General features: G+C 61.1%; 3 protein-coding genes across 3 annotated transcripts; all 3 read right to left on the bottom strand.

Moving 5' to 3' along the window:
* Nucleotides 1-2,169: 2,169 nt before the first annotated feature.
* Slc34a3 (solute carrier family 34 member 3) lies at nucleotides 2,170-6,651 on the bottom strand. Its single transcript, XM_026395534.2, has 12 exons — nucleotides 6,567-6,651; nucleotides 6,234-6,320; nucleotides 5,653-5,781; nucleotides 5,430-5,573; nucleotides 5,244-5,355; nucleotides 4,966-5,161; nucleotides 4,683-4,772; nucleotides 4,464-4,542; nucleotides 4,142-4,309; nucleotides 3,945-4,061; nucleotides 3,751-3,875; nucleotides 2,170-2,634 (listed from the first exon to the last, which is right to left on the bottom strand). Exons 1-12 carry the CDS (start codon nucleotides 6,649-6,651, stop codon nucleotides 2,170-2,172), a joined length of 1,797 nt encoding a protein of 598 aa, XP_026251319.2.
* Nucleotides 6,652-8,972: 2,321 nt separating this feature from the next.
* Rnf224 (ring finger protein 224) lies at nucleotides 8,973-9,500 on the bottom strand. Its single transcript, XM_026395609.2, has one exon. The coding sequence runs from the start codon at nucleotides 9,498-9,500 to the stop codon at nucleotides 8,973-8,975; it is 528 nt and encodes a 175-aa protein (XP_026251394.1).
* A 2,310-nt stretch (nucleotides 9,501-11,810) lies between these two features.
* On the bottom strand, nucleotides 11,811-12,230 carry Cysrt1 (cysteine rich tail 1). The gene has a single exon (XM_026395396.1). The coding sequence runs from the start codon at nucleotides 12,228-12,230 to the stop codon at nucleotides 11,811-11,813; it is 420 nt and encodes a 139-aa protein (XP_026251181.1).
* Between the last annotated feature and the right edge of the window lie 87 nt (nucleotides 12,231-12,317).

Here is a 12,317-nt window from a genome sequence, read left to right as displayed (position 1 = left end):
AGGCATGTGGCTCAGGCCTGTAATCCCAGCAGCTCAGGAGGCTAGATAGGAGGATCACAAGTTTAAGACCAGCCTCAGCTTAGTGAGCCCCCAAGCAACTTAGTGAGAATCTTTCTCAAAAAGGGCTGGGGATGTAGCTCAGTGGTAAAGTGCCCTTAGTTTCAATCTCCAGTACCAAAAGAGAGAGAGAGAGAGAGAAGAAAAGAAAAGAATAAAAGATAGCAAAAGACTCCCTGTGGCCTATTGGGCCTGAGCTCAACAAGGACAGTGACTACAGAGCTGATGGGGAGAGGCGATGCAGGTTCCCACTCTGAACCAAGTGTGCTGCTGCCCCTGTGGGGGAGAGGAGGACAGAATGGGCTAGGAGGGCCTGATTCTGGGCCTGTGGCCAGGCAGGATGCACACCAGAGAAGGCCAGAAGAGCAGGGAAGCAGGGTGGGATGGGTGGCGGGAGCACTAAGCACCTGCCCTCCCTTTCCAGCTTGCAGCTGTTGGAGGCATCCACAAGGAAGGCTCTGTTTACTGGTGGCCATGGTCCCAGTGGGAGGCTGCATTACCACCAGGCAGGGGCAGCAGGCAGACAGTCCTCATGGCCTTAAAAGACCCTGTGGTCAGCCTTTATGGGAGGCCTCCTCTGTCTCCGAAGGAGAGGTGCCCAGGATGCTTCCTTCCCCTCTCCATGAAAAGGCATGCCTCCCCAAATGGGTCTCCCTGGGGAGCCAGACAGGCCCAGGGATCTCAGAGGGACCTGATGCTGCGTCAGCAGGAGGGTCCTACAGTCACAGGGTGGGGGAGTCAAAGCTGGATGCATGAGCTAGCCATGGTGAGGGCTGTTCTGTCTTGGCTCGAGCCCATTCCTGCACGTTTTTGGGTTTCCAGAACAAGCAGTCACCTTCTTTGGAAACCCAGGCCTAGGAGGCTGGGGGGTTGGGGGAGGACCTAGAGGACACCAGGGTTAAGGGGTCAGAGAGGGCCTGGGGAGCCATGGGGAGCACTAAGGGAATCAAAGGGTAAAAGGACAGGTCCACAGGCAAGAAATGGCCTTGGCCCGGGGCCTCATCTTCCTGATAGCCACATCCCGTAGCCTACTAGTCTAGTTAGGCTGGGAAGAAAGGTTCTGGGCCAGGAGGATGTGAGTGGCAGATGGGCAAACTGGTATTCCTGTCTGGGGTCAGCTCCTGCTCTCACCTCCCCCTACACACGCAACACACACACAACTTGGTGACTGAATGATGAGGTGACCGAATCTTGCTTTCCTTGATGGAAGTGTGGGGGTGGTGGGATTGGGGTGGGTGCAGGCAGCCCAGGGCTGCAGGTTGCAGGAGGTATCCAGTCACCTGCTGGCAGGGAGACAAGCCTTCCAGTGTGGAAACCAGACCTCACAGTGGGGGTGCATGGGGGAAGACCGAACACCCAGCCAGCACCCGCATCGCCTCCAAGGGCTCCCCTGCCCTCCGGGGTGCCCGTCCCCTCCCCTGTAACCCGGTGTGGGGAACAGTGGCTCGGCCTCGCCTTCCCTCCTGGGCCTTCCGGCGGCGGTTGCGCAGGTGGAGCAGGTTCCCGCGGGCCGAGGGGCGCCCCCTGGCGTCCAAGCGAAACCCTGGCCCTCTTAAGCACCGCCTGGGGCTCCGCATCCGTCTCCCCAGCAAGGACCCGGACCCGGGGGCGGGGGGTGGTGCCTCGAGGACAACTTGGTCCTCCTCGCAGTTCCCTCAACCCCCTTCTCCAACGCGACGTCCAGTGCCCGGCCGCCTTCCTTCCGAGCACCCCAGGCGGCGCAGAGGGAGGCCGGTCGCCCTACTTGCTGGGCTCTCCTGCAGCGCCCAAGGCCGCCAGCCGGTCCAACTCCCGGGAGTTCGCGAGGGAAGCCTGCCCCTGCAAACCCACTGTTTCCATGGGCCACGGAGAGAAACCAGCGGCAGCTTAGGACGCGGCGGGTCACCTCCGCCCCAGCCCCTGATGTCCGCTAGGGGCAGCACTGGCGCTGCTTCTCCTGGGGGAGAAGACTACTACTCCTGGGTAACAGGCTCATTTATTTTCAAAGAAGGGGCTGCGGAGACTCAGGAGTCTGCGCCACACCCCTCCCCTAGGGGTGCCTGGCAAGCTCGCTCTCAATTATGGGACCCTGAGGCCAGTAGGGCTGGGGTGGTCTGCTGTGGTGCCCACCCCTTACAACTGCTGGGAAGCCAGGATCTCAGGGTTATCATAGCAGTGAGCCTCTTTGGCAGTACTCTGAGAGGGGCCACAAGCTCTACCAGGGCAACAGTGAGTCATCAGGCGGTCCCAGGGTTCCAGGGAATGGAGCCAGAGGGGCAGCCAGGCCCAAGACCGCAGGCAGCTTGGCAGCCAAGATGGGCGTCGCTGCTGCAGAACATTAACCAGGATGACAAGGAGCACCAGCCCCACCAGGGGACCCCCGACTGCAGCCAGCACCATGCTCCCTGCCAGGGAGAGCCCAAAGGCTGCCAGGGGCAGCAGAAGGAAGGTGAGGAGCAGATACACAATGGCCACCCAGCGGTAGCGAGCAGTCAAGTCTCCAAAGCGCTTGGCCAATGGGATGGGCAGCCGCAGGATGGGCACCAAGTACCACAGCAGTATGCCGGCCAGATTGAAGAGGAAGTGAATGAGGGCAACCTGGAGGGCAAAATGGCAGGAGGGTTAGGAGCCTGGGCCATGTAATAGGAGGTCACCTGGGCTCTTAGAACTCCTGGCCCTCCCACTCTGCAGAAAGGGCCCAAGTCTGAAGCTTGTCTGTGGCATTCTGCTCAGAGGCTGAGATGGACCACCTGGGAGAGCAGGTTCTGACCAGGGGTGGGCACATTCCTACTGTACCACCCTCCTGCACACATCTGGGTCAGCCCCTGTGGGGTAACTGCATCTCTGCCAATATCAAGGCATGACCTGCGAGCAGGCCCAGAGCCACACCGGCAGGGAACACACAACCTCTCCAGGAGGGGTGCAGTCGGGCAGGCATCTGGAAGGGGGTAGAGCAGGGCCCTACACTGGGAGGGCTGAGTGGACAGCTGGGGCAGAGGCTGGGCACAGGCTGGAGTCGGGCAAAGCCTAGTCTTCCCTTCCTGCCAGGGTTTCAGGAGTTGAGCCTGTCCAGGCACCCAGGATGCTCCAACCAGGGCAGTGGGCCAGAGACAGGGTGCTTTAGAGAGTCAGCAGCACTGTCGTCTGGGAGCAGGGTGCAGAGCTGGGGGGCTCAGATTTGGTGGGAGGCACCCTGTAGACAGAACCATGGCCAGGCACAGGTGGCATGGAGTGCCCAGCACAGGTGGATGGGGCCTCTGCAAGATGGCGCCTGGGAAGGCAGGTCATTGTCCAGGGGCCCAACTGTTGGGTTTAGGGGACTGGTACATGGGGGAGCAGGGGTTCACAGGAAGGCATTTTGGGAGTGTGGCACAGAGGCTTGGAGCCCCCCAAGGCCAGGGCATATCTCCAGGGCACACAGTGCCGAGCACAGGTAGATGGTAGAGGAGCAGGGGCCACACAGGGGAACCCCGGGTGGTGCTAAGAGAAAGGAGTGGAGGGTATGGGTAAAGCCCCAGGCCATGCTGGGAAAGCAGCTAGAAAGGACAGGTCTCAGGAGGAAGAGCAGGGACTAGGGGCATGAGACCTGCAGGGTGTGAGGGGCCCAAGGAGAGGCCAAGGCTTGTGGGTGGAGCTCCAGGAATTCAGGGAGAACCTGGGCTGTGGCTGGGAGTAGGAAGAGACCTCAGTCAGGGAAGGGGCTAAGGTTGGTACCTGGACAGCAAAGAGCAGCATGTCAGCAGGGCTGGCCAAGGCAGCCAGCAGGGCCGTGGTGGTGGTGCCGATGTTGGAGCCCAGGAAGAGGGGGTATGCCCGGTCCAGGCTGATCACCCCAACACCTGGGGAAGGGGAGGTCACCACAAGGCCCCATGCTGAGCCCCCCAAGACCCACTACCTCCTGGGCTCACCCATGAGCGGCACGATGGCTGCAGTGAAGACGCTGCTGCTCTGGAGTAGGAAGGTCAGGCCAGCGCCCACGAGGATTGCCAGGTAACCGCTGAGCCAGCCAAAGGGGAAGGGGAAGTCTGGGGGTGGGCAGCTGGGTCACGGGCTTGTCCCTGCCCTGCTCTCAGGTCCCAGATCCCGGGGAAGGGACCCCCCCCACCTGCATTGATGACACTCCTCACAGCCTGGGCTATGCGGCCTTGCAGCAGGGAGTTGAGCAGCTTGACGATGAGGACCAGGCAGAGGCACAGCACCAGCAGGGAGCCCGCCAGCAGGATGCAGCCCACCGCCAGGTCTGTGAGCGTGGAGTGCGCAAACAGGTGCTGGCCTGGGGGAGGAGCAGTGAGCTTGGCCCCAGCCAGCCGGATGGGAGGTAGGGGGAAGGGTAGGGGGAGGGGGAGGGGAGGGGAGGTGGGCGGAGGGTGGGGGAGGTGGGGGGAGGGAAGGGTGGGGGAGGATGGGGGACTGAGGGCGGGGCTCACAGGGCAGCCTGTCCTCAGGGACTGTGTTGTTCTCAGTGCAGGGACCAAAGGCTCCACATTGGTTGCTGCTACCCTCCGTCTGGGGAACAGGGGGGCAGGAGACAGAACTCAGGACAGGGTCAATGAGCAGAGGAGATCAGAGGGCTCAAGGGTCAGAGTGGGTGGGGTGATTTGGTGGATCAGATGTCAAATGAAGGACTGGGATCAGGGGCACCTCACCGTCTTTGCCCTGATGCCACACCACCGCTTAATGAGGCTGCTGTTGGTAGTATTGCCAGTAGCACTGCCTGCAATCACATTGCTGTCCAGCTGGGGACAGAGGGATTGTGATTTGTACTCAGAAGTCCACAGGGCTAGTCCTGCTCTGCCTACTTATGCCTTCCCCTCTCCCTCAGCTGGAGCAGGCTCAGACCTTCCTTGGCCCCTGTCCAGGGCAGGGCCTCCACCTCCTTCCCTTCAGTGGCCAGGCCCACGGGCCTCCTGAGGATATGGCCATTCTCACCTGCACAATGAGGTGTGTGAGAGGCTGTGTCAGCGCCTTGAGGATGTCAGGGGCCTGCCCCCCCGGCTGCAGGCTGGCAGCGCCCAGGACCATCTCACTCAGCCTCTCCAGCATGGCGGTGGCACTCTCCAGCGGCAGTAGGACAAGCACCGTGAGCCAGTTGAAGATCCCGTGCACTGCTGAGCCACTGAAGGCCCTATACCCACAGGGGGCTGTTGGGAGACTGGGCTACGGTGGCTGCAGCCCCTGTCCCGCCCCGCCCCCCAGCCCTGACTCACCTGCGAAACTCGTCCCGGTCCCCAGACTGTGCCATTGAGACCAGGGTGCTGGTGACGGATGTGCCAACATTGACGCCCATGATTATGGGCACAGATACCTGGACGGTCAGCACTGTGGGGACACCGTGTCAGCCACCCCACCTGCCCCACTACCCCCACCACTATGGATAAGGGGGGTACACTCACACTTGGACGACACCATGCTGACCACAATGGAGGAGGATGTGCTGGAGCTCTGTACTAGGACTGTGACCAACACACCTATGACCAGTCCAGCCACAGGGTTGGACAGCACCACACTCTCCTTGAAGATCTCTCCTGCCATTTTGCCTGTGTCCAAAAGAGTTTCATTGAAGTTACAGAGGGCTGATAGCCTGCCCCAGCCCCAACTGCCCATCTGGTCACTTACTTCCCAGTAGCTGGAAGGCAGAGCTAAGGATGTCCAGAGAGCAGATAAAGAAATAGAGGCTGCCCAGGAGCCCACAGGCCTTCAGGAAGCTGATGCCCATGTGGCGCAGTCTGCTGGCCATACTGAGCGCTGGGAACACAGGGCAGCACTGTCCTCAGCCAGCCCGCACTCTGCCCCCACCCCCCTTTCCTCTCTGTCCTCCAGGATGGAGCTGTCTTCTCTGTCACCTCTCAGGTAGAGTCCAGGAACCCCTTCTGTCCCATGGAACAGGCCCCTTTTATTCCTCTTAGGGTCCCCAAGGTGGGGACTGGCTCCCCACTCCTGTTCCTTGGCAGGGTGGCCAAGCCCACAACCCTAGTAGTTCCTGGAAGTGTGATCACCAGCAGGCAGGAAGAGGAGGGAAGGTGGGCAGCGTGGCCCTTCACCTCAGGGCAGGGAAGGTAGCTGAGCTGAGGGGCAGCAGTCTCCCTGGGCAGTGAATTTCCATGGGGCCTATGCAGGCATGAGTTGCCCTGTTCTCTCTTCACAGATCTGGGGAGTAAAGGGTCTGCTACCTGCTACCCCCAGTACCAGAGGCCTACCTTTCAGCTGGCCAGTGTCCTTCAGCTGAGGAAGGGCCCATGGGTCCTTGGTCCCCTCGTCTAAGACTGAAATAGAACTGGAGTTTCCTGTAGGATGGAGTCGAGTCCCCAGAAAGGGGACAAAAAAGGACAGGCAAGGGGAGGGACTGGGCATAAGAGGCTTGGGGCATAAGGGGCTTGGGGCAGTAGCAGGAAAAGGTGAGGACTGGGGCTCTGGCTCTGACCAGAGTGGTCAGTAACCCCCATGGCTCTTCAGGTTCAGGTGGTCAGCCAGATTCCCTCCCCTGCTCAGGGTGTGCTGTGGACATGGGTGTTCCCTGAGGCTCCCGGTACCTGCATTTCTCAGACTCCAGTCCACCAGGTCAACGGTGTCCAGAGTTGGGGGGGGAACCTGATCACCAGCGAGGGAATTCGGCATGGATTTGGGGCAGGGAGAGACCAAGGCCCAAGCTCAGATCTGCTGGGGAAGACAGTGAGAGATGTCTCTTCCCCTGCCACCCCACATGCCCATCAGCTGAATTTAGGTCCTCCAACCCGAGGCCTTGGCTGCTGCCCCTCACCACCACCCCTCCCGCACCTCACAGGGGGGCAGCTGTAGTGACCTCAGGCCGCTGCCACGATAGCCTAGTCCAGTTTGGGGCAGCAGAGTCAAGAGGCCCCGTCTCCCCAGCTCCCCACTGGTCCCAGCTGGAAGAAGACTTGGCTGGGCTCTGGGTGCCTGCCGGCGAGAAGTGTGCAGGAGGTAGGGAACCCTGAGACCTCTCCTATCAGGTGTCATTGGGGACACTGCGATGGTCCCAGCTTAGACTTTGGCATTTGATACCAAACGGTGACGTCTCCACTTGATAAGGGCTCCACCCCCCAGGATGAGGAGTAGAGCAAGGGTCCTGGACACCCCGGCCCACACAAGGCTCCTCTCCCCACAGCTCCTGCACCTGTTGTCTGCTGGGTCTGGAACTGCCTGTCTGAGCCCTCTACCCTGACTCCTTCCCAGACCCCTGAACTCAGGTCTGGGGGTCCTTTGTGTCACCCCTCCTTTCTGTCCTAAGATGGCCTCACTTGCCTTAGATCCTGGGGGCCCAGATTGGGGCCCAAGCCCTGGGCCTGGCAGTCATTAGGCCTCCATATCCTTGGAGGGGCCTGGTTCTAGGGGCTCCTACCTGTGTGCGTGTTGAGGGGCACCTGTGGGGAGGAGCCAGCAGGAGCAGCTGCAGGTCAAAGATCCACTGGGTGCGCACATGACCTGCTGTGTGCCGAGCCCCATTAATGTTTACCCAGGAGCTGAGGCCCCCGAGGGGAGACCCTGCCTGGCTCCAAGGCCCAGGGGCCTTGCCCAGGCCCTGGTCCCCCTGGAGCTAGGAGCTCTGAGTCCCCAGCCAAGCTCTCTTGAAGTGGGGTGCCTCCCAAAGATGGGCCCCATTTTAGGTCAGGGGCATTGCAGGGCTGGACCCTGGAGGTCCTCCATAGGTGTCTGTGTGACTAAAGGACACTTTACCACGCAGGGCAGGCTGCTGGTGCTCTGTGGACCTTATCCTGGTCATCCCTGCCCTGACAGAAGGTAGAAGGAAGCCCTTTGCTGTAGTTGTGCAGGGAGGACAGGCTTCCTCAGGTGGCCTGGAGAGGCAACTGGCCAGGGTTTGGATCCTGGTTCAGGGCAGGGTGGGGCCTGGCCAGGCTCTCAGCAGGCTCAGCCCTAGTGATGGCCAGTAGTGGGATCCAGGGCATGGTGGCTGCATCTGCAGAGAGGGAGGGAGGAGGACAGAGCCCATCCCAGGCCATACTGCCCAGTTGACTCCCTGATCCTCCCATTTGAACATTGCTCCCCAGCTGATGGCCTGACCTATAACTTGTGGGATGCCCTTTCTTGGGGTTAGGCTCCTTGCTGCCCCTGGCATATGGGCTGGCTCTTTCCCCATAAGCCCTACTGGCTCCAGCACCCTGCCGTGCTCATGCCCATCCCCACCACCAGGTGCATAGGGGACTTTGCCCCAGGGAAGAAAGAGGCCTCTGTCCACTCAGCAAATTCTCTTTCCTCCCTCTTCTGTCCCACACTGCCAAGAGGAGCCCCCCAGGTCTCCTGAATGACAGCTCCTTGCTATGGGGATAAGGCTGTTATAGCTCTGTCTTGGGGGGTCATCAGTGTCCACAGCCTCTGACCCCTGTAAAGGGTCTGTGGCCAGCTGGGCTGGGTTACCTGAGGTAGGTCACCCCTGAGACTCGGAGCTGGCCCTGCCCACAGCATTCTCCTTGATGCCTGTCACCCTGTTTGGTGGCTGTGTGCTGTGGAGACCCTCCCAGAACAGTGCCTGACACGTGGTAGAGCTCAGTGAACGTTGTTGAAAGACAAATTCACAGGGCTCCTGTGCAGGTCAGGGATGGAGGAGATGGCCCTGCCCTCCGCTCCTGGCTCACACCTCGGACCATGTGCAAGAGAGGGAGGCCCACATCCATTCAGGAACAGCCGCGGCCCAGAGCCGCTTAGCAACCACCTCTGGGTGAGTCCAAGCCTGGGCTGGCTTGCAGGTGCCTCAGCGGCAGCCATCTGAGCACACAAGGAAATCTGGCCAGGTTGGTGGGAGGTCACCAGCTTCCTGTGGAGTCTGCAGCACTATGGCTAATAGTCCCCGACCTTAGGCTGTGACCTGAGGGCATCACAGTTGGGGTGGCAGCATCATGCTGTGCCATGTGAGGCTGTACCCAGGATGCTCTGCCACCAAGCTGTGGGTGGACCGCCTGTGTTCAGCGGTTCCAGTGCAGGCTTGGGCAGCAGTGCCCCCCACAGCAGTGGGAAGGAGCCCAGACCTCAGGGCTGCCCTGGGGGCTCCAGCACAGGCTGCCGCAGCCCCAGCAGCAGCCTCTGGGCTGGGGAAAGTGAGGCTGGAGGCCCGTGGGGGGGCAAAGCCCAGCTGGCTGCTGAGTGACCGGGGCGCTGCCTTTGAGGGGCCCAGGGGGGCGGCGCTCCATTCTTGGTGGCTCCTGCTCAGCCTTGACTGCCAGGAAGGCAGCCAGGTCGAGGTCCAGCATGGCCACCCCTCCACGGGGTGTGGGTGTGCTCTGGCGGCACTGTGGACAGGGGATCCAGTGCTGCTCGTGGGCCAGGGTGTCCAGCTGCCGAACACATGCCTGGCAGAAGGTGTGGCCACAGTAGAGGCGGCGGGGCAGGTGCCCAGAGAGGTCGTAGGCTGAGTAGCAGATGACACAGTCGTCCCGCAGGGTCCCAGGGCCTGTCCCCTCCTCCAGGGCTTGGGGGGTCTCAGGCTGCAGCATCCTAGGGGAGATGTGCAGGGAAGCTGGCAGGGGCAGTGACACAGGTCACAGCTCACATCCACCTGTGTCTGTGACCATCTGGCACAGGTGGGGTGCTAGGACCAAGAGCTCGGGGGCTGGCCACAGGGCTGCACTTCTAGGGTGGGTAGCAGCCCTCAGGCGATCAGACACTAGGGCCGGGTGTGCTCTCTGTTTTTTTGTGGCCACTGGCTGGTCAGCATCCTGTCCCTTTCCACCCATGGCCTTCCTGTGCAACCCTGGCCCACCCTGCCCAGGCTGCTTCAGCCCTAGAGGCGCTTACCTGTTTCAGCTCCACTGGGTAGCTATGCCCAGCCAGTGGGTGGCCAGAGAAACAGGGTGAAGACCCAGGGCACCCTGGGACTCCCTCCCTGGGCTCGCGTTACTGGCCCTAGCATGGGCAAGGCGGCAGGAGGCAGCTGGTGGCTGCAGCAGCAGTGGGCTCCCCTTTCAGCCACCAAGCACCTGCAACTGGATCTGAGGCACACCCACTGGCAGGAAGCAGGCTGACCCCTCCCCTTCACGCCACTCCCTTCCTGTCTGCCATAAACCCCAGCAGACCTGGCCTCCGCAGTTCTTCCTCAAAACTCCCCCTCCTCACCTCTCCCCCTCCCCATGTACCCCACTCTCACCCTTTTTCTCCCACACCCTCCCTGCTCACGCAAACTCTCCTCACTACACAGCTTTCTGGCCTCAGGCTGGGACAAGTCCCTATTTAGTCCCCAGCTCATGTCCCCTTCTCCAGGAAGGTTGCCCAGCACCTTGCTAACTCAGAGCCCGAGGGTCCTGGCTTTCCTGCAGCCTCCCTCAGGGGTGCACGTCCTTCACCCCAGTGCCTGCCAGGATGGGTCAGTGATGTTCCAGTCATATGCAGTGGCCAGCCCCTTAGGCCACAAGGTGGCACTCACACACCATGTGCGGCAGACCCCTTTACACAGGGACCATCTCAGACCCCCTCCAACATTCCCAGCTGGCCTCTGCTGGACTGTGACCTCCAGGCCAGCCCAGGAAGCTTTGGTTCTGGAAGGTGTGGTGAGGTGCCCCGTGACAAAGACCACAGGCACAACAGAGTTGGGGGCACCCAGTAGAGTTGGAACAGACTAGCAGAGTCCCAAGGACCACTCAGCCCCACTGGGAGGAAGTCCAAGGGCAGAAGTGCTCTTCTTCCTCCTGCCCACCACCTTGGCAGTCTGCCTCCAGGACTGGTCAGACAGGTTCCCCTGCCTGGGTGGGGGCCAGCCATGGAGCAGGGACAAGGAACCCAGCACAGAGGTAGAGTAATGACCTGTCCGCTCACGCCCAGAGACCTCCACACACAACACACCTGCCTTGCCTGTCCTTTTGTGGCAGGGGAGGGCTGGCCACAGAGGACCCGTCTGTCTTGTGAGGCCAGCTCAACTTCCACCTCCATGTGGTGCCATGTCTCTGCCCTGCCCCGGAAATGTCAGGATGCCCACAGGGGGAGTTCTCATGCACTCCCTGCCCTGGCATCTAGCTTCTTACATGTGGACAGGCACCCTGCGATGACAGGGGAGCTGGCACTGTGGCCCCCTCCTCCACCCAGCCCCCTCCCTGCCTTGCCTTCAAGAAGCCCAGCCTGGTGTGGGACAGCAGGCAAGAAGCATGGATCTGGATGTGCAGGAATTCCATGTTTTGTGGGAAACCAGAAAAACAACCTGGCTCAGACTGGGAGGTGACTCACAGGGGGCAGGGCTCCATCCTGACTCCTGGGCTTTGCTGTCATGAGTGCCCTGCACCTGCCCCTCCCTCCACCATCCTACCGACCTGATCTTTCTGCCTTTCTTGGGGATCCCCCACCCCAAGAACCATGCATAGCATCCTTTTGCCATGTGACTTGGGATTGATCCTGCTCAGGGTCTCAGGCTCAGGCAGGGAGTACAAAGCAGCCTGGCCATCCCCTGGAGGCCGGGAGCCTGCTGGGGAGGCTGTGTGTGCATAGTGTCTGCATGTGGGAAGATGCTGTTGTCTAGCCTGGGACCCCTCCCAAAGGGGCCAGCCGCAAAGGAGGGGTTGCTGGCACAGAGCTCACACTGCTTTATTGCCAGGGCCTTGTGGGAAGCATCAGGGTGTCCCTATCACCATCAACACGGCCAGTGTCCAAGACTCTGTTCCAAAGGGCCCAGTCTGAGCTGGTAGTCTTCCTGGTGGGCAAATGCCCATTGTCCAGGGGCAGGAATTAGAGATGCCCATGACATGGCCGCCCCTAATGTCCAGCACTGCCTTGGCTGCTGAGCAGAGGCCTAGGCCCACAGCCCTGATGGGGTGGGTAGGCTATGATACCACACAGCAGCAGCTGTGACAGCGACAGAATCGTGGGCAGTGGCAGCAGGAGCAGCAGGGGCAGCAACAGCAGTGATGGGCAATGTCATCCCCACGCCCCACAGGTGGCAGACCGGCATAGGTCAGTCCTCCTGGGCGCTGTCCACTGCCATAGGGGTTGCAGGGCTGCTGACAGGCCTGCTGGCTCTGGTCAGGAGCAGTCCCCTTGGCCCCTTTGGGTCCTGGGCCTTTGATGGGCCGCAGGAGACAGGCTGGCTCTGGGGTGCAGGTCACCTCTGGCAGAGGCTGCTTCTCTGAGGATGTGGATGAGGGACCCTCTTCTAACTGCTGCCCCAGGTCAGGCCGCAGGTGAGCCCGGGGGATGCTGATATGGGAATAGGGGTTCTTGACCACCATCTCGTGAGGGTCCATGGCACAGGCTGTAGGAGTAAGCAGAGATGCAGACATCATGTCAAGAGAAGGACAGTTGCCTGAGAGCTGCAGCCCAGGAGAGGCCTG

This window comes from Urocitellus parryii, chromosome 4 (genome assembly GCF_045843805.1).
Source record: "Urocitellus parryii isolate mUroPar1 chromosome 4, mUroPar1.hap1, whole genome shotgun sequence".
In the NCBI taxonomy this organism is placed as follows: Eukaryota; Metazoa; Chordata; class Mammalia; order Rodentia; family Sciuridae; genus Urocitellus; species Urocitellus parryii.
Note: the sequence above shows the minus strand (reverse complement) of the source record. Positions and strands in the feature narration are given on the sequence as shown.